General features: G+C 45.0%; 2 protein-coding genes across 2 annotated transcripts; both read right to left on the minus strand.

The window, feature by feature from the left end:
* Positions 1 to 6,895: 6,895 nt before the first annotated feature.
* On the minus strand, positions 6,896 to 11,482 carry LOC127001539 (trichohyalin-like). The gene is made up of 3 exons (XM_050866168.1): positions 11,415 to 11,482; positions 9,846 to 10,941; positions 6,896 to 8,061 (listed from the first exon to the last, which is right to left on the minus strand). The coding sequence occupies exons 1-3, from the start codon at positions 11,425 to 11,427 to the stop codon at positions 7,983 to 7,985; spliced, it is 1,188 nt and encodes a 395-aa protein (XP_050722125.1). The 5' UTR covers positions 11,428 to 11,482; the 3' UTR covers positions 6,896 to 7,982.
* A 5,251-nt stretch (positions 11,483 to 16,733) lies between these two features.
* Positions 16,734 to 20,910, minus strand: LOC127001545 (uncharacterized). Its single transcript, XM_050866174.1, has 3 exons — positions 20,273 to 20,910; positions 18,655 to 18,952; positions 16,734 to 17,346 (listed from the first exon to the last, which is right to left on the minus strand). The coding sequence occupies exons 1-3, from the start codon at positions 20,283 to 20,285 to the stop codon at positions 17,259 to 17,261; spliced, it is 399 nt and encodes a 132-aa protein (XP_050722131.1). The 5' UTR covers positions 20,286 to 20,910; the 3' UTR covers positions 16,734 to 17,258.
* Positions 20,911 to 21,376: the final 466 nt, after the last annotated feature.

Consider the following 21,376-nt stretch of genomic DNA (forward strand, 5'->3'; position numbering starts at 1 on the left):
TCATCAACTTTTACATCATCACTATCACCCTAACCAAATAAATAACAAGAAGTATCTACATCAACAAATAAATAACAATAAATACAACAACGAATAAATAACAAAAACGAACGTCAACAAACAAATAACAACAAAAGTAACAATAGCAAAAAGTAGCTACATCATCATATAAATAACAACAAAAACAACACGACGGTAAACCATCCTTGCGAACACCTGTGACTGCCTCGCCGCGTCAGGTGTGCACAGTCATGCCGTACCTTTCCTTCTGGCACCTGAGAATTGCATCATCAGTCAGGTGTGTGTGTGTGTGTGTGTGTGTGTGTGTGTGTGTGTGTGTGTGTGTGTAGGTTACCCCGTCACGATTCTTCAGGACATGGGTGTAAAGTCAGGTATGTGCCCGTGTTATGTGCTTGAAGTCATATATATACACCCTCTGTTGTTTAGTCAGATCCAAAAGTCATGGTTGTAAGTCAGTATTGATCAGTCATACTTCTTTACATACTAGCCGGGAGTCACTTCAGTCTGAGAATTGTAGTTGTTAGGTCACTCATGCTTGTTAGTCAGCTGTATGAGTCGTGTCTGGTCAAGGGTGTAAGTCAGAGCTTGTTGAGTCGTGTTGAGAGTCATGTTTGTGTATATCAGAGTCGTGAGTCACCTTGGTCTTCGAGTTTTGGATATTGAGTCAGGTATGGTTGAGTCACGGCTTGAAGATATTGGTTTAGTCACCCTCGAGTAGCAGTAGCAGTAGTAGTAGTAGTAGTAGTAGTAGTAGTAATAGTAGTAGTAGTGCCAGATGTACACGTGAGATGTATAAGTACTACCTCACCCCTACTCCCCATCATACTTCTTCTGCGCCTCCTCCAGTCGTCTGTAGGAGGTGTAGGCGTCCTCGTGGTGGCCGTAGGGAAGCGCGTTGACGGCGGGGAGGAACGAGGCGGAGGAGTAGGAGGAGGAAGGGTAGGAGGAGAAGTCTTCGATGTAACTCTTGTCGTAGCGTTTCCTGTGTTGCGTGGGTGAGAGAGAGAGAGGGAGAGGGTGAGGGAGGGAGGGAGGGAGGGAGGGAGAGAGGGAGGGAGAGAGAGCATATATGGAAAACAATGGTACAGTCAAAGAAACAGACATGAAATAGACAGGTAGAAATAGACGGACAGACAGAAATAGACAGAAAGACAAATAGAAATACAGAAAGAGATACAAAAAGACAGAAAAAAAACAGACAGAACAGAACAGAATGAAAAAGACGAGACAAAACAAGATCAAATTAGTTTATTTACACAATACGCAAAGCAAGGACATTAATGGAAGCTAAATAACACATATACATTAGAGTAAAATCATTGTTATCGCTTTTCCAACACGTAAAGTTAAGGAAGGAAAAGTTATCCACATATAATAATTATGTACAAAAAATATAAAAGGGGTAAGAGGGAGGACCTTAATAACATACGCAGCGGAGATAAACAGCTACAAAGTGATTAGGGTTACGCCACAGTTAATACATACTAAGATCACCCATGGATGCTGAGTACGAAGGAGACGAGAGGGAGGAAGAGCACCAAACGCCAGGAAGGAAGGAGAGAGAGACAGATGGAGGGAGCGGGTGAGAAAAAGAGAGGATATAGTTGCTTTGCCGTCCATCATCACGGAGGGGAATAAACCGCAGCGTCTGTAAAACACTTTAGATTACCTGCGCCGGTTGTCTTACCTTACCTCAACAAGCCTATCCATGCAGTCTCCACGTACAACACCGCTCCTCACCGCACCTCTTATTCTGACGCACGCCCTACCGCACTCCTCACCGCATATTGGTCTCACCATGCTTCTCAACTCCCAGTGCAAGTGGTTCGTAAGGGAGAGGAGTGAGAGCATAGTCACACGTTAAGGATTAGAGATGGGAGGGAAGCCAAAACAAGGAAAGAACGCCAAGGAAATGGTGATCCAGTAGGCTTGTAGGGGCATGCAAGACCCAAGTAAGTGGTCATCGTTGAAGGGAGACACTACTGAAGGATAAGAGGGTAAGGAACATAGATGAAAATGAAGCAAAAACAGGAGGCCACGGTGGAAAGGGCACGGAAGAAGTGGTGATCCAGTAAACTTGTAGGGGGATGCAAGACCCAAGAAAGCGATCATCGATGAAGGGAGACACTACTGCAGGATAAGAGGGTAAGGAACATAGATGAAAGAAAGCGATCATCGATGAAGGGAGACACTACTGCAGGATAAGAGGGTAAGGAACATAGATGATAATGAAGCAAAAGCAGGAGGCCACGGTGGAAAGGACACGAAAGAAATGGTGATCCAGTAGGCTTGTAGGGGGATGCAAGACCCAAGAAAGCGATCATCATTGAAGGAAGACAGACTACTGAAGGATGAGAGCAAGAGGATAAGAGTCGAACATGGAGCCAAGGCCGAAGGTCACGCTCACGTCATTCGCAGGGTTCGGCGTGCCTAGAGTGATGGTCCCAGTCCGCCCCTCCTCCCGTCCCCGCCGTAGCCTCCCAGAAGCCGCCTCGCCCCCTATGCCAGAGTGGTTTCGCCCCCCTTCCTCCTCCTGACGTCCCCATGCTGTCTTTTGAGTGTTGCCTAAGAGGGACTGCTGGCTCTTGAGGGCAGCGTGCACGAGTGGATTGTCAGTAGTCGGAGTCTCCTTGCCTGCTATCGAACTTTCCAGCCCCGCCGTCATCAGGAGCAGTGTGGCTAGTGCTGGGGATAGAAGTTTGACGCTGTAGTTAGTTCAGTCTTTCCTCTGGTAGACGGAAAGAGGCAAAGCAGATTTAAAGGAATGCAGACCCACCAATCAAGGCTTCAGGAGTAAAGATAGATAGAAATGTGCATCTGTAAATAAGTAAGGCTCTTTGCGGTTGTTGAAATGCTATGTTTTTACTCCTTTGACTTCTGAAAGATGCTAAGAGACAGCCATGCGAACCGGATTTAGAAGAGCCCACCAAGCGCCGTCCAGGAATATGGGAAAACTAAACCCCAATATCTCTAAATGAATAATCAAGAATCATATATATTTCTTAACGTTTGCTCGTCATGAAGGACATAAATGATTTGCAAATAAAACACAGAATAGGGGGAAAATAATGAAAAAAAAGCATCTCTAGTATTGAAGGGTAACACAGAAACATAAAAAAAATACTTACCACGGACATGCATTGCAGAAGACAGCCGGGTAGATAGTGGTGGTGGTGGTGGTGGTGGTGGAGGTGTTGGTGGTGCACTTGAAGACTCGGTGAAGGATAAACACAACCAGGGAAGAGGAGGAGGACGTCAAGGAGCAGCAGGAGGGGTGGTTAGTGTCTGAACTGGAGGCTGACGGGGAAGTGAGCTGGGGCACTGGTGAACTGGGTATGTTATGTCCTCGCGAAGCTGGGTGAGGGAGGGGGAGGAAGGGGGTAAGGGAATGGGGTTAGGCGGGCATTGTATGGGTATCGGCGTGTGCGGGTGTGTGGGTGTGGGTGGGTGTGGGCGTTGGTACGTGACTCGGAGTAAAGAACGGAATTAGCCGGCTTATGCATATGCCTGTGCTTACCATTTCTCCTCCTCTTTCTCCTCCTCCTCCTCCTCCTTCTCCTCCTCCTCCTTTTCCTTCTCCTCCTCCTGTTAGCCTAGTATAATATGCCTCCTCCCTCCCTTCATATAAATACCTTATCTGCCCTCCATATTATATCCTTCCACACCCCTCCTCTCTTCCCTCTTTCCCTCTCTTCCTTCCTCTACGTCTCCACCTTTCTTCCCCCTCCCTCCCTTCATCCACCTCCACCTTCGTTATTCTAGGTCATTATTAGCAACGCTCTCTCTCTCTCTCTCTCTCTCTCTCTCTCTCTCTCTCTCTCTCTCTCTCTCTCTCTCTCTTTTCTTCTCTTTCTTCTCTTTCCTCTTCATTCTTCCCATCGGCCACAGTTGGTCCGCTTCGGGATGCAACATGTCACGGTTTGCAGCAGATGATTTCCTCTTGGCAGGGATGGATGGCAGGGGTAGGTAGGGGCTGAAGTTGGCTGGTTCATTGACTGGGTGTGGTGAGACATTGGTTAGAGGCTGTCTGGAAAGCTAACCGTAATGATAGGATGTGTTGGGAAGATGATTTTCGACTGGCAAGCGGGAAGGGTGGATGGACAACTGGCTATAGGGGGAAGATGGTTTGATGGCTTGCTGACTGGCTGATTGACGGGCTAGTTGGCTGGCTGTCCCCATCTCCAAACCAATCAATTCCCCTTTCCCATTCCCCAATCGACCATTCTCCCTTCTCCCCTATCCCGCATTCTACTTTTTCTGCTTCATTTCCCAATCCATTAACATCAGCCCCCCTCTTCCCTACCTCTCTCCCACAAGCCATCCAGGTATACAGGTGGTGTTTACAGTTACCTGACGCGCTACTTAAAGGTGTGACGCAGAACTCTATAAGCTGCATACCTGGGCGTCATTGTACTACCGGCTTCCTGTTGCTGCCTGTTCTTTGTCTTAGTACACGAGGAGGTGCCAAAGTGGAGTCGTTTAAGGAGGAGGATTAGATGATAAGGCAAAGTAAAGGGCAAAGGAAAAGAGGAAATTTGGAGTGCAAAGGAGGATGTTGTACTGAGGAAGATCATAAGTAGGAACACATCACCGAGCAAGGAGGGCTTTTAGGGTAGAAGATTACGGCGATTAGCAAAGTACAAGGTAATACAAAGACAGAGACAGACTGAAACGTAGATGAGGAGAGAGCAATGAAGATGATTTCGAGCTAGACGACCGCACACAAGTAGACCAGAGTCGAGAAAGGGGGTTAAATAAGGAGGAAGACTAAAGCGAGTGGCAAAGTATAAAACAAAAGGAAAAGGAAAAGACTAAAGGAAAAAGAGGAAGACCAAAAAGTAAAGGAGAAAACTGCAATGAAGACGATCTCAAGTAAAAGAGCCGAAGAAGAGAATAGAAAACGAGGAAGAGGACAAAACGAGATGGAGAACTTTAGTTAAAAATTGCGACCAAACATAGAAAGCGGGAAAAGCCTGAATTAAGGAGGATTAAAGTAAACAGTTCATACTAGCAAGAGAAAGAAGACTAGAGAAAGATTGTAGCTTAGGTGTGAGAGGGAGGTAAGGGGGTTCTGAGGGATAGGAGATGTAGTTAAGAGGTCCATGAAAAGAGGGAGAGTAGGATGCGTTTTCTGAGGTACAAGGTGAGTATAGTTTAGTCTGCGTCTTCAAGGCTTCATTTTCTGTGGGACTTGTGGGAGTTGGTGCTTGTTCTTGTTGCTCTTGTTCTTGTTGTTCCTGGTAGCGTGAAAAGTGGGTTGCTGTTGTTGTTGTTATTAGTGGTGGTGGTGGTGGTGGTGATGGTTGTAGAAATAGTAGTAGTAATTAGTCAAGTGGTTATTGGTGGCATTATTATTATTATTTTTATTATTATTATTATTATTATGATGATTATTATTATTATTACTGTTGTCACCGCTTATTAAGGATGCAATAAAAAAATATAAAAGCAATGCAAGAACAGAGTGCCTTTATTGTTCTGCTGAGTGCCTGTACACTGTGAACACACACACACACACACACACACACACACACGCACACTGGAAGCGATTTACTGTTTTCTTATTCAGTTTTATATGTTTCCCATCTTGTTTCTCCTCCTCCTCCTCCTCCTCCTCCTCCCCCTCCTCCTAAGATAGTTAGTTACCCGTTTTTTCCTTTCCCCTATTAAGTAAGTCACCGCTCTTCACAAACCAACTGATGCAATTTTCTTTTTACCATTCCCGTTTTCTTCCATAATTAATTCCTCTCCACAAATAGTATCCTTCTCTCTTTCTCTCTCTCTCTCTCTCTCTCTCTCTCTCTCTCTCTCTCTCTCTCTCTCTCTCTCTCTCTCTCTCTCTCTCTCTCTCTCTCTCTCTCTCTCTCTCTCTCTCTCTCAGGTCCACCCCAATGAATTTTCTTATATGCTTATTATATCATCTATTTTTCCATCCCTTTCGTTGTCTCTTCTTCTATTCCCTCGCCTTTTCTTCCATCCACGCCCAGTCACTCATCCATTTTCACCTCGCTCTTCCATTCTCTTTATTCCTCCCTTCCTTATCTCTCTGGCACCCTTTTCCCATTTTCTATTTACGTATCCTCCTCTAAACTATACTATTCTTTCTTTTATTTGATCTCCTATCCTATTCTCATCCTAGCTCTCTTCTTTTCCTCTTCTATCCTTCCCCCACCTCCCTCTCCTAACACCCCATCTCCATCTTTTGTCTCTCTTTCCTCTCTCATACTTTTCCATTACTCTATTTCACCTCTCTTTTTTATTTTTTCCCATCCTTTCCCCATCTTTCTTTCAAGCTCTCCCAATCTCTCTCCTCTCCCCTTTCTGCAGCTCTTCCTTTACCCCTCTCATCCTTCTGCCAATCCTCTCCCAAACACTTATGATGCCCTCCCTCCCTACCCTCTCCTTACTTTCAACCTTCAAATACATCGTTGTTGTTTTTATTTACATGTTTCATCAGTAAACGTTCTTCCAATACAGTTATTTTATCATTTATACAATATACACTTTTTTCCCTGTGGTGTGTTGGCTGGGAGGTGAGCTTAGTGGATGAACTTTTGATTGTGAAGGTGGAGGAGCTGGAGGAAGATGGTGACTGTGGTGGAGGTGGTGGTGGTGGTGGTGACGGTTTTAGTACTTACGACCCACCTCAGACTTCTCCTCATATTTGTACATTAACATATTTCTTCCCTTCGTCTCTCTTGCGATCAGTTACACCAGACACTTCCACATCTATAGTACTTGAAAGGTGGAATTAGCAACCGAGAAGGAGGAGGAGAGTAGGAAACGAGTATGGATTGAAAGTTAGTAGGTGTAATAATTATGGTGGTAGTGTTGGTTGTCATTTTTGTAAGTTATTATTCTCCTCGTGTGTGTGTGTGTGTGTGTGTGTGTGTGTGTGTGTGTGTGTGTGTGTGTGTGTGTGTGTGTGTGTGTGTGTGTGTGTGTGTTTTCTTCTCTGGTTTCTCTGTGTTTTCGATCTGTAGTGTTTTTGTGTGTGTTCTTTTTATTTTTCCTCTCCTCTTGTTTTTCCTTTGTTCTCTTCTCTCTTCTTATGTGTGGGTGTATATGTTTTTTCCTTTCTGGTTTCTCTGTGTTTTCGATCTGTAGTGTTTTTGTGTGTGTTCTTTTTATTTTTCCTCTCCTTTTGTTTTTCCTTTGTTCTCTTCTCTCTTCTTATGTGTGGGTGTATATGTTTTTTCCTTTCTGGTTTCTCTGTGTTTTCGATCTGTAGTGTTTTTGTGTGTGTTCTTTTTATTTTTCCTCTCCTCTTGTTTTTCCTTTGTTCTCTTCTCTCTTCTTACGTGTGGGTGTATATGTTTTTTCCTTTCTGGTTTCTCTGTGTTTTCGCTCTGTAGTTTTCTGTGTTTTTTTTTGGTGTTCTTTTTATTTTCTCACTCTGCCATTTATTTCCCTCCATAATCTCCTTTTTCTTTTCTCTCTACAACTTTCTCCAGCTCTTCTATTTTTCCCCTCCATAGTTATCTGTTTTTCTCTTTTTCCAAACGTTCCTTTTTTTGTTACGTTTTCTTCTAAGCCTCGTTTTTCTTCCTTCTTTTTTATTGATTTATTTTATTATCTTGGTCTCTTCTTTCTCATCTCGTCCTGTTTTATCTTTATTTCCTCTTTCCACTTCTCTAACATAAATCCTTTGCTTCTTTTCTTTCTATCATTTATTCTTTTTTATTCGTTCGTATCTTCCCATCTTTCCTCGCTTCCATCCTTCCATTCTTTATTCCTTCCTTCCTTCCTTCCTTCCTTCCTCCCTTATATCCTTTCTTCCTTCCTTTCCTCCTTCCATCCATCCTTCTCTCTACTTACTCTTCTTTAATCCATAGTACTCTCTCCTTCTCTTCTTTACCCCTCCGTCTCTCTCTTCATCCACTTCACAGAAACATTACACCTCTACACTCTTCTCTTTTATTCCAGCAGGTCAACTCTTCTTCCTCTCCCTTCTTGCTTTTCTATCGGTGTAGGCGAAGGCTTCTCCCCTTGACCACCGCCAACACCTCGTCGAAGTCGGGAACCTGGATGCCGTGAGCCCTGCAAGGAAGGGAAGACAGGCAGAGGGGCGTTAGTGAGGGAGAGAGAGGGACATGCATATCAGGCGCCCAATAAGTAACTCACGGATAGATAGATAGATAGATAGATAGAGAGAGAGAGAGAGAGAGAGAGAGAGAGCATACAGAAACCGCGACAAATGGATTTATATGGACAATTACAAACCAATCTGGGATCTGTATAAGGTCTATTGTGTGTGTGTGTGTGTGTGTGTGTGTGTGTGTGAGTGTGTGTGTGTGTTCGTAGCCCCAGTGAACTAAATACTTGTGGGCAATAATTCTCCTTTACCTCCTCCTCCTCCTCCTCCTCCTCCTCCTCCTCCTCCTCCGCATAATGACACACAAAGGTAATGTTAATATCGCCGGAGGGAGAGCGAGAAAAAGACAAAACGATCCCTCATAACCATCTTTCCTTCCCTCTTTCCCTCACTCTACCTGTCTCGCCCCGTTACCTGGTCGGGCTTCACCACACACCTGCCGCACACACACACACACACACACACACAGGAAGTGGTTAAGGTCACGCCTTTGTTTGTGTTGATTTTAAAGTAGCGTATGTGCAAAATTGTGTGTGTGTCTGTGTGTGTGTGTGTGTGTGTGTGTGTGTGTGTGTGTGTGTGTGTGTGTGTGTGTGTGTGTGTGTGTGTGTGTGTGTAAACCCTCATGTGAATTAGTACAGTGATAAGTCGTAAATTGTGTGTGTGTGTGTGTGTGTGTGTGTGTGTGTGTGTGTGTGTGTGTGTGTGTGTGTGTGTGAGTGTGCGGACGTGCGTGTGAATCTTCGTGTGAAACTGCACCGTAATAAGTCGTATAAAATGTATGTTTGTGTGCGTTGCGGTGGGTGGGGATGAGGAATGCTCTGGGAAAAGTATAATGTCTTGAGAGGAAATAAGATATAACCGAGATAATTGAAACTGAGCATGGGAGGAAGAGCACATTGTCATCGGGAAAGGGTGAGGCAGAACGCGAGAGATTTATGGGGGTGATTATGGTCCAGGTGAGCGAGAGAGTGATGGGAAGTGTCAGTCAGGGAACGAAATGATGGGGAAGGAAGGGGAAGAACGACAGGAAGGTGGGAATTCTGTTGCCTGAAAAAATGTGTTTGTTTTTTGTGGTGCTGCGGGATCGGAATGTGCAGAGAATAGGGGATAGGCAAAGAAAGTGAAGGATGTGGGATTTAAGAGATAGTAAGGTGAGAGTTTGGTTGGTCGTGAAGAGAAACTGAAGAGTACGTGTAGTCGATGGGTAGAGGATAAGTTAAGCACGCTGGGTTAGGTAACCATATATGAAGGCAGTTATTTGGGTGATGACAGCAGTTTTTGGGTCGGAAATCGGCAAACATGAGAGGCACAGTACGACAATCTGGCAACGTTGGACTATGGTGGGGTAGGGTGAGAGGGGCCGGCAAATAGGATGAGAGGGGCAGGCTGCTATGGTGAGAGGGGCAGGAAAGTAATGTGAGAGGGACTGGCAGGTAAGGTGAAAGGTAGAGGCTATGAGGTTAGAGAGGCAGGCGTAGCAGTGGACGATTGATTTCAGGTGAAGCTGCAAGAGGGAAGAGGTACACGAGGTCTCAAGGGGTGGAGGGAGAGACAGCTAGATATTAGGGTGTGAGGGTGTAAGGGTGTCGAGGTGTGGGAGGTGAGACAGGCAGTTGTTAGGGTGTAAGGGTGTCGAGGTGTGGGAGGTGAGACAGGCAGGTGTAAGGGTGTATATATGTGTGAGATAAAACAAGTATAAGGATAGGTCAGGAGGGCTTTTACTCACGTGTGGTGGTCGACGCGGCGGATGGCAGTGTCGTCCCTCAGAAACTGCGAGGCTAGAGCGACGGCGCCGACGGTGAGGGCGAACATGCCGAGGACGAACATGCTCAGGTTGCCGACGGTGATGCTGTCACTCTCCTGCGTTATGAAGAGCCGCGACGCATCCTCCTTCGTAAGCGTCGATAACTGCGTCGCCTTCGTCATCTGTTGCGTCTCTTTCGTGTGCTGCGTTTCCCTCTGCGTCTTCTGTGTCAAAGGTTTCGTTTCTTTCCTGTTCTGCGTCGTCTTTGTCCCCTGTTGCGTCTCTTTCTTTTTCTGCGTTTCCTTCTGGGTCGTCTGTGTCGCATGTTCCGTCTCTTTCCTCTTCTGTGCCTCCTCCCAGTGTCTCCGTAGGCGCCCTCGCTCTTCTACCACCTGTTGCTCCTCTCGTTTCTGTCTCACCACCTTCGTCAGCTGTTCTCTGCTTCGCCGTGTAGGCTTCTCCATCAGCTGTTCCTCTTCACCTATCTTTTCCTCCCCCCTCTCCTCCTCCTCCTCATTCATTAAAGGAGTTTCACGTTGTCTTCTGTCACGTTTCTCTTGCCCGTGACCCAAATGAAGAGGTGTTTGTGTCTGATTTGAGTGCGTTTGTTGACTGTGGTGCGGGTGTGTGGCTGAGGGGTCTTGTGAGTGCGTGAAGGGGTCGCTTGGATGGATGATTGGGTCCATGTGTGAGTTCGTGCGTTGTGTGTGTTGATTTTTATGCCGACTGGAAGGTGTGTTTGACTCTAGGAAGTTGAGATTCTGCTTCATGGGATGGCTGTGATGTGAGTCTGTTCTCGGCTGTGCGGGATGCTGTTTTGTGGGCTGTGGGCTGTGTAGGTCTGTTCGGGGCGGTGCGGGATGCAGTTCTGTGGGCTGTGTGTGGGTTGAGCTTGTTTTGAGATGTGTTAAGTGCTCTGTGGGTTGTTTTGGGCGTGAGATTGTTTTGGAGTGAGTGTCCGTTGGGTCTCTGGATGCGTTCTGTGGGCCTGTGGTTTGCATCTGCGCCTCCTCGCTCTCCACCACTCCCTTCGTCGTCGTCGCTGCTGCTACTGCCACCGCCACCGCCACCATCACAGCTGCCGTAGATATAGACAGCACCGTCAGGGGATTAATTATGGTGGTGTGAGAAATGATGATGTAGTGGAAAAGAAACTTAAACGCACACATACACGCACATGTCTTGATGAATGATAGAGAATGATGATGATTACTTATTGGAATGATGCGTACAAATTGGGTGGTATCAAGTTACTATTTCAGTGGGCCTGGTATACTGTTCTTTTTGGGGGTTAGGTGCTAATTTGCGTGAGGTTACGTTACCGTCTTTGGTGGAGTTAGTTATTATCATTGTGAGGTTACGTTGTTACTTTCCTCTCGGTTACTATCAGCAGTCGGGGTTTGTTAATTTTTCAACGAGGTAATTTTTTTTATCTAGAATTACCCGAATTAGCGAATACCAAATACCGAATACCCCAAACCAAATACCCTATGTCAAACACTGATTGCCCTAGACCGGAGTGCCATCTAGTGCCAAGGGTCAGAGTCTTACCCACGTGGCCCATGGTGGTGGCGCCAGGAACCGACCAACACTGCGTCGTCCTTCCTCGCCTCTGTCCGCCGGCGTACTGAAAGTCGTCGCCACCATCCCACGCTATTTGTAACATCCCGCTCCGACTTTTTTTTTCCACGCTCGTGCTTGACTGACGCTGACTCACTGGCGCCTGCTGCTGTTGATGATGACAGAGACTTTATTGCTGACTTTATATGACTGCTGTTTACGCCTTCCATCTGCTGACGCCTTCCTGCTTGTTGTGTCGAATTGCGAAACTTACTTCAGTCGAGGATTCAGATTAAGGGTTTTCTCTCATTGTGGATGTGGTATTGACACCCTCGTCCTTATTCTTAACCCATGGGAAAAATTTGGCCCATCGCTGGTACACGGTAAATCCACAAATTTGGCCCGTCGCTGCTATCGGGTTAGACGTATCGGGCTTCCAATACGACTATTTTCTAAGGCCACAGAGAAGATTAACCGGGTTTCCATGAGTGATATTCCAGTTCATGGCGCAGAGGTTGTGTAGAACCATCTCTTAGGATCACAAAACAGTCCATGAAAAGCCCAGCAACTTCTACGAGAGGCATATCAAATAGACGAACCGTGGTGTCGATGCATTTAAGAACACGGACTCCTGTTACCGCCGACCCCTTGCTGCTAACACTCCGACTTTCGTTATAACAATGCTGATTTGTTCCCTATGGACCCTCCGTTTATGCTCAGCTACTGTTTACGCTTTCCGGCCTGCTGACTAGAGAGCTGCCGGGCGGAGAGGAAAGTAGCCAGTAGCAGGTAGTAATTAAGGAAACATCAGGTGAGGAGTGTGCGCAGGGGACAGGAAAGCGAGGACGCGGTGGAAGGGCCAAGGAAAGTCAAGGTTACGCGTGAAGAGGTGCGTTAATGGGTTGACCTACCTGTGAGATCTGTGACTTTGGAACACTTGTGGTGAGCTATGAGGAAAAAGAAGATTGGATTGATTTAAATTAGGCGCCGCATCAGCCGGGGTCATATGGCGCCGCAGGAAAACTAAGACATTCGTTGCCGTAAATGTTGTTCGTAGATGTCTGCTTTACGTTGTGTGGGTACCCTGTGTTGTTGTTTGTGGAAATTGGTTTACTAATGATGGAATGCATTCGCTCACTCCCCCCCCTCCCACCACACACACACACGAATCAACTCTACTCCTCAATCCTTCCTCCCCCTCAACACTCCTACGCCTACATCCCCCTCACACACACATGCACCCCCACCCACCACCACTCACACACGAATCAGTCCCCCCCATCCACTCTCACCCCCCATCACGTACAGAGAGTGGTCAGTGGTGGGATACAGTATTAAAATCCCACCATAAAGAGCCTCCACCACCGCCACCACCACCACCACCGTAATGACGCAGCCCCTCCACCGTGAGACACACAATTATCAAGCCCTATTTAACGCCGCTCCCTTAAGTCATTACCTCCAGCAAGACTCGCCGCGGCCCAGTCAACTCAGGCCGCCTCGAGAGATATTAAATAGAAAGTCCAGTTGAGACCAGTCCAGTTCCAGCCCATTCCAGTTCAGCCCATTTCAGTCCCAGTTCATTCCAGTCCAGCCCATTCCATTCCAGTCCATTCCAGTCTAGTCCAGTCCATTCCAGTTCAGCCCATTCCAGTCCAGTCCATTCCAGTCCAACCCATTCCAGTCAAGCCCATTCCAGTCCAGCCCATTCTAGTTCAGCCCATTCCTGTCCAGTCAGTTCCAGTCCATTCTATTCCAATCCAGTTCAGTCCTATCCAGTCCAGTTAAGCCCATTCCAATCCAGCCCATTCCAGTCCAGCCCAGCCCATTCCAGCCCATTCCAGTCAAGCCTATTGCAGTCCCAGTCCAGTCCAGTCAAGCTCCACTCAGTCTATGTATATTTCTTTTCTCCTATAAGCCGTCCTGACCCCCTGAGCACTACTACCACCACCACGAACACTACTACTACTACTACTACTACTACTACTACTACTATACCTTGTTGCTCTCGTTATTGTAGCTGCTGTTATTATTGTTGAATGTGATGCTTTTGATCTCGTTCCTGCAGCTTCTGTTTTCCCCCTTCTCTTCATACTTCTCATTTCCTTCTCCCTTCTCCCTTTCTTGCTTCTTATTTCCTTCTTCTTTCCTTCCTCCTCCTCCTCCTCATTTCCCGCCACAACCACCTCCCTCCTCTTCCTGTTTCTCCTCCTCCTCCTCCTCCACCTCTCTTTATTCCCCTATCACCACCACTATCTCCTCCAACCACCTCTTCTTCCTCCTTTTGCTGTTTCTCCTCCTCCTCCTCCACCTCTCTTTATTCCCCTATCACCACCACTATCTCCTCCAACCACCTCTTCTTCCTCCTTTTGCTGTTTCTCCTCCTCCTCCTCCACCTGTTCTTCCCTCCCATCACCACCATAATCCCCACCTTCATCATTTCGCGTTCCCCTCCTCCGTGTCCTTATCCGTTACCCGGCCTGTCAGTACCTGCAAACCACCTTGACTGAGCAACTCGTAACAGCCTGCATGCATGACTCTCCACCCTTCCGCCGCTCACACGTGTCGGTATGAGAACAGCAGCGCCGCATAAAGAGACGCTGCCGGATTGTTCTGTGTTGTTACGAGCCTTCTATGCCTCTGCCTTCACCTGCTGTCGTGTGTTTTGGAATGCGTTTGTTTTTTTATAAGGGGATTCAGCTTAGTCTTTTTTTATGTGTGTGTGGGTGTGGGTGTTTGAGGGTGTATATTTTTGCTGTTTTACTATTTTTTCTTTGTATTATCAGTGTTTGTTTTTTTTTTTGTCTTTTTTCAGTTTATTTTCTTAGTTTTTTGTATTCTCAGTAGTTTTAGTTTAGTTTTTGTTAGTTTTATTAGTATTATATAGTATTTTCTTATTTACTTGTATACATTCTTCTTCCTTTCTTCCTTTCTTTTTTCTTGCGTTTGTCCTGTTCTATTTTTTTCTATATTTATTTTTTCTTTCATTCATTCAATTTTTCTTTCTTCCTTTTTTTTTTCCTCTCTTCATTTTCTCACCCTTTCCCTTCCTGGGGTTGTTTCAAGGGACGTTCGTATATTCTCGCGTTTTTCTCATATATTCTTTTTTTTATGTTTATTTTCCCTCATTTCAAGGTTTCTCTTCACCCTGAGCCCTTTTTTTGAAGTAGATTTCGCATTGTTATAATTTTTTGCCTCGTTTCCTTTCCCCGTTTCAAGTTCTCTCCTCGCCAAACCATTTCAGGTCTCCTTTTTTTTCATATGAACCTAAAATGATGACAATGATGATGATTATGATGATGAGAATAATAATAACGATAAGACAAGAACATCAACTTAGATAATGGGTAAAGGGGAGGGTGGAAAAATATACCCATTCCCTCTTTTTTCTTCGTATCAGTCATGCTACTTCTTAATATTCCTTTTGTCTGATATTAAAAAGAAAACCTAAAGTCATAAGCAACCGAGATCCCAACCAATGTAATAACAGGACTATCTCAAAAACTCCAGTACGGATGCGCCTTCTCAAGATACACAGATTGGCGGTCAAAATCCTACTATAGTCTGTTCACTTAAGTCTGACCCAAGCTGACAACATAAACCTCAGCGTGTTCGTAAGCACAGTGCAGATTAGCGGAAAGTGTTGCGTGAGATAAACACAAACAGAGGTGAAAGAAAACTTGGAACCCACAGCAGTAGCCAATCAGCACTCAGCTTGCAAACACGCTTAGGCTTATGTCGTCAGCTTGGGTCGGACTTACGTGAACAGACTATAGAAGGTGTTGCGTTTTTTATAAATATTTAGTTTAAAAAGTCTTCCAGCTCTCGATGTGGTTCCGATTTAGTTATGGAGTGTTGGGCAGTTTGAAGGACGAACACTAAGAGCCTAGTTGTTTTAATGTTTTTGTTAGGCTTACTTACTTGCTTCTTGGCCTAATTTCACACACACACACACACACACACACACACACACACACACACACACACACACACACACACACACACACACACACACACACACACACACACACACACACACACACACACACACACACACACACACACACACACACACACACATTGTATCTTTCATAAATTTCTATACATTTTACTTCTGCGTCTGTCTGTGCATTTAGGGCGTCGTGACCGTCGGTGCGGCTACTTTTAAGTGCTTCCTATACGCCTGCTCTACTGTCGCCAATGATGATGATGATGATGGGGAGGAGGAGGAGGAGGAGGAGGAGGAAGGGGGTGAGAATGGGAGGGAGTAGCTGTCACGTCCTGGCGCTTCGGCGTGAGTCAGTGTCCGCCAGGGAGCAAAGATTTATTACCCGCTACTCTTGACGTGTTCTTTTTATTTTCGGCTTCTTTGTCTCTTTGACCTTTATGGGGTTAGGAGGGACTCTGTGTGTGTGTGTGTGTGTGTGTGTGTGTGTGTAAACAGCACACACAAACTCTCCCCTCCCCTCCACCCTCCTCAGCCATGTAATTAACCATATTTGCCTCATTATCTTCCCCCGGATAACTCACACTTACCCTGCACCCCCCCCCCCCCTGGTGACAACACTTAGGGATGAGTAATACTTTTGATAACGTTCCATGTGGATGTGGCCTTACAAGTTCGATCGATGTGCCAGAATGAAGTGAGGCGGTCTGCCATTAGTTGAATAATTACCTCATGAAGTCAAGAACTAAGTAAACATATAATAATCTAACAGAATAATCAGTCAATTCTTCATGTGAGCGGCTAATGAGCGATTTGATTAGATACCTATTCATTTACAGATTTAGATACCTAACTAATTAAACATGAACAGCTAACTGAAATAATCAAATAGTCAACTAGGAACTAAATAACTACCCTGTCATCCAATCTACCAATCAAGCGACAGTTAATGAAGAAATCACCAAATTCACGTTCTCGGATGCTAACTAGCAATATCATCAGCCACTACTATAAAAAAAAAATAGTTCACCGAAGGACAAAAACCTTTCCTAACCTCCTCCTTCTATCTGTCTGATGTCAATGTAGTCAACGGAGTAGGCCCTAATGTCATCTCTTCAACTGGTTCTCTGTCTACCTTCACTACAAGTTTCAGGGTTGGCACTCTGTTGTTACTTTGGTTGTCCGAGTCCTTTTTCTTATTAAATATTAGAATATTTTGTCTGTTCCCTAATCTATGATGCTCGTGTCCAGTCTCTCCATTTTGCACAAAGCATTTTATCTCCCGATTCTCCTTGGCACACGTCTGAGCTTTTCTTTAGATCTTCCATTAGGCGGTAACTTTTTGAAACACGAATTTTATAACAACTCACAAATTATCGTTTATTTTTTTGGATAACAATTATGTACAAAAATTATAAATATAATAAATACTCATAAGGTAAAGCTTTTTAAACATGAACGCATACATACACACATATGGTCCCTGAAACGCCCCTGATCCTGCTTGCCTTCCCTACTTATCTTGAGTATTCAGGTTTACCTCTCAGCTAGGAGGGGAAGGGAAGGCGAAGGAGTTAAGGGAAGGTTGAAGTTAGAGATTAGGTTATGGAGAATAGTGAAAGGAAAAGAGGAATATGGGATGGCAAAACAGTATGAAAAGAGCAGAAGAGGAAGAACACGAATGAAAAAAAGCAGGAGAGAAGCAGAAGAGGAAAAACTGCAAGGAGAGAAGTGTTGGATGGGAAGCAGAAAGCAGAGAAGACGAACATTGAAAAAGAAGTGATTGTTACGGAAGAACTGTAGCTTGGTTCTGCAGGTCATTGGCGTGCGAGGCTAAAGCGAGTTCGTTGAAGCGGTGATAGTTTACAGAAGTGGCTCATTTTGTTCCGTTACTCGTGTTTGCGGGCGGCGGCTTCCAGGGAGCGTAGGACAGCGTAGGAGCTCTCAGCGGTGTGATGGTGCTCGCTCTCGTAGGATCTGTGCGAAGAGGAGTCGGGGAGAAGAAAACGATGTCTCAATTAGTGCTTTCAAAGGGATACTTCTCTAGGCCTTCTTTACCCTTAGTCGCTCTACTTTTAATCGAGGGAGAAAGTGGAGGATTGCAGTTCCCTCACACACTAAACTAAATGCCTGGGAAAGGGAAAAGGAATGTCAAACCGCCATCATAACAACAGAAGGAGAGAAAACTGAGCGTTGCATGAAAACAAATCTATTCTCCAGGAGACAAAATAAATATTCCTTCTCGGTTACGTCTAACACAAATTTTACGTTGTCAATAATCCTCATAAAAAATGTCTTTGGGGCAGTTGATCGGGTTTTGGAAATAGCTAAAGAGGGCTGGAAAGGACAGGGAAGGAAGCAGGGGGCATAAACATGACTGTGAAAAGACTAGAACAGCAGAACAGTACTGGAGAAGACTGTGGGGGCGATGAAAGGACTGGAAATTTAACTTAAGTGGAATCGTTGGGATGGAAGTTAATGGAAAAGTACAAAAGAAGAAAGCGTTAAAGAGATGGATAAAAAAAATGAAGGAAGATGAAAGCGCTGGAATAACAAACACAAACTTACTAGTGGGCGCTAAAAAAAAGATTAGAGAACGCTGAAGAAACTGAAAAAAAGACTGGAGGAAGATAAGAACTGGAATGACAAAGATCTTCGAGGGGGAGCCAAAATAGAAGGACACGAGAACGCTAGACTAAAAAAAAACTGGAGGAAGATAAAAGAGCTGGAATGACAAAGACCTTCGAGGGGGAGCCAAAATAGAAGGACACGAGAACGTTATACTAAAAAAAAAAAAAGACTGGAAGAAGAAGAAAGAGCTGGAAGGGCAAACTTACTAAGAAACGCTAGAAATAAGGGCTGGGGAAGACTGGAAAGACTAAGAACAGACTGAAGAAGGATGAAAGAGCTGGAATGGCATAAACTTACGAGGAGGCTATAAAAAGGATAAATACCACGCTGTATAGACTAAAAAAATGACTGTAAGCAGATGAAAGAGCTGGAAGGACAAACTTACTAAGAAACGCTAGAAATAAGGGCTGGGGAAGACTGGAAAGACTAAGAAAAGACTGAAGAAGGCTGAAAGAGCTGGAATGACATAAACTTACGAGGAAGCTTTAAAAAGGACAAAGACCTCGCTGAATAGACTAAAAAAAAAGACTGGAAGAAGAAGAAAGAGCTGGAAGGACAAACTTACAAGGAAACGTTAGAAATAAGGGCTAGGGAAAACTGTAAAGACTATGAAAAGACTGAAGAAGGCTGAAAGAGCTGGAATGAGAGACTTACGAGGGGGCGCTGTAGCCTGACGTGCCCACACTGTCGTCGAAGAAGATGCCCGCGATGACCACGCCCGCCGCCACGCAGAGGGCCACGGCCAACACAGCGAAGAGGATATCCCCGACGCCCAGGGTGAGGGTGAGGACGGGGCTGGTGGAGGAGGAGGACGTTCCCGTTGACGTGGTGGAGAAGAAGAACCGCCCGCCGTCATCCTTTTCCTCCAGGGGCGTCACTTTGTTCTCAGACTTATCTTCCAAGGCTCTGACGCTCCCCGCCGCCAGCAGCACCACCAGCAGGCAGACGTAACCTGCGGAACACACTTAAGTTAGGCTAGGATCGCCATTTTATACGCATCGTTCCAGTTAGTACGCATATCAAAAGTATATAGAAGAAAAGATAAAGGAAACTACAGATACCGAGTTGCGTTTCAGTAGAGGTCGCGTAAAGTGAATATCGCGTAAATCAAACATTTTACCAATATATGCACTGATTCTGGGGGTTTAGTTTCAGTTTATGGCCTCAAAACACACAAAATCAGAAATATATTGAAATGTTTACAGCTCATTCCTCCAAACAAGCGCAATAAAAATATACCGAAATCGAAACGTACCCGAACGAAACAAACAAAAAAATAAAGAATGGAAGACTAAAATTATATAAAAGAAAGGCCCACAATAATACTTTTTTTTACGTCTATGCCTATAGCGCCGGTAGGCTTGCTTGAGGGGCCTGGATGGTATTCGGCCCCAGCCCGTCATGGCGCAGGCAAGTGTTTATAGTAGCGCCATCTTCTCTTGCTGCTGCTGTAAATATATCTCAAGACTCTAAACGGGGAAGAAGATGCTCAAACTAAGGATTACTAAACATATCCCTTATTTCCATCTCAACTCATCCCTTTCAACACAAGTCAGAAATTCGTTATCGTACATTTTTTTCGGAGTATACCCTTATGGTGAGAATACAAACTCGACTCTCCGTTTTCTCTGATCCACACACTACACTGATCACTCCCCGAGGCGACACTGGCACTCCCCGGCACGAAAGGAAGGCAGAGGGTGGCAATGAGCGGCGTGAGAGCGTGTAGAGGGAGAAGGAAGGAGGGAAAAGGAGGATTTGGGAGAGAGAGTCCACACAGAAGAGAGAGTTGGGGTCACGAAGGAGCAAGAGATAGATAGGTGGGCAGATAGATAGGTAGGTAGATAGATAGATAGATGGATAAGTAGATAGAAGGATAGACAGAAGGATACATAGATAGATAGATAGATAAATAGATAGATAGACAGAAGGATAGACAGATAGATAGATAAATAGATAGATATATAGAATGATACATACCTAAATAGATAGATAGAAGAATAGGTAGATATATAGATAGATAAATAGACAGACATATGGATAGATAGACAGATTGATAGACATATTATAGATAGAGATAAATAGATAGATAGACAACTAGATAGATAGACAGATGGATAGATAAATAGATAAATAGATAGATAGATAGATAGACAGATAAACAGAGACAAACCGACACAGAAAAAAAGACAGACAGACATACAGAGACAGACAGAAAGAGACAGAGACACCGCACAAGAGATTCGGATATCCTAGTTACATTTCGTCCTACCTCTTGAAGCCATCGCAGTCGTTTGTGGGCCGAGAATGTCAGTCAGTCAGGCAGGCCGGCACACAGACAGGTAGGTAGGTCAGTCACGGCGAGCTCTAGATAATCTTCCTTCACTGGACCTTAGCCCAAAACCAGGTGGACTTGAGTTAACGATTACGAGTTTCACCACAAAACGAAAAGAGAATAAACTGTCATGTAAATCAAGAAGGAGAAGTAATCTGTAGGTGTGTGTATATGAGGGAGACAAAAACTATGGGTCAGCAGTGCAAGGTGTTCTATATACGAGGAACTCCAGGTTATTAGTGATCTCTGTAAGTAAGTTTAAAGTGTAGGTTCTGTAGTGTAAGGTCGTCTATTTACGGTCGTGGTAGTCACCGTAAGTAAGGTCTAGGTGCCCGAATATAGGTCCGTGTACAGGTTGGGGTAGGTAGGAACGAGAGAGGGGTGAGGAGATGCTTGCTTTAGGAGAGCCGTGGCTGTACTCGTTTCCTTTTTACCGCCAGCCACCTTCATATATATAGTAAGTGCGCTGGCCATCACTTCGGTAACCCCTCCCTCTCCCTCTCTCCTCTAGCTCCTCCTCCTCTTTCCCCTTCCCCTACTCGTCCTCCTCCTCTTTCCCCTTCCCCTACTCGTCCTCCTCCTCGTCCCCCTCCTCCTCCTCCTCCTCCTCGTTCTAGTGACAGCTGGGCTCAATAAAGTGCTCTATATACTCGCAGCAGACGAGGGAGAGAGTAGAGGCCCGGTAAACACAGGAGCCCGGCTATAATCGTACGGCAGAGTGAGAGTCGTGCTTCTACTCGTCCCTCTGTGTGGCGTCTTCTTCCACTGTGGCTTTTTTTTATGTTTGTGTATGTGTGTTTTTTAGATGTCTGTATGTCTGCCTTTGTTTGTATGTCCCTGTTTTATTTTATTTTATTATGTTATTTGTTGTTATTATTTTCCTTATTACGATGGCTTGCTATCTATTAATGCGTTGAAATCTCCCACCTTTCTTTTATTTTCTCTTTTTTCTCTTTTCTCTTTCTAAGTCTCTTTATCTATCAGCCTTTGTTAGTATAATGCTTTTTTCGTGTTATTTCATCATATTTGTTTATATTTTCA

Source organism: Eriocheir sinensis, chromosome 21 (genome assembly GCF_024679095.1).
Source record: "Eriocheir sinensis breed Jianghai 21 chromosome 21, ASM2467909v1, whole genome shotgun sequence".
NCBI classification, from domain to species: domain Eukaryota; kingdom Metazoa; phylum Arthropoda; class Malacostraca; order Decapoda; family Varunidae; genus Eriocheir; species Eriocheir sinensis.

Excerpts from the sequence above, each read along its gene's own strand:
- LOC127001539 (XM_050866168.1), bottom strand. Across the intron at positions 8,062-9,845 it reads CGCCGCGTCGACCACCACAC|GGCTCACGGCATCCAGGTTC; the intron begins GTGAGTAAAAGC and ends CCTTCCTTGCAG.
- LOC127001545 (XM_050866174.1), bottom strand. Across the intron at positions 17,347-18,654 it reads TCAGGCTACAGCGCCCCCTC|ATCCTACGAGAGCGAGCACC; the intron begins GTAAGTCTCTCA and ends CTCTTCGCACAG.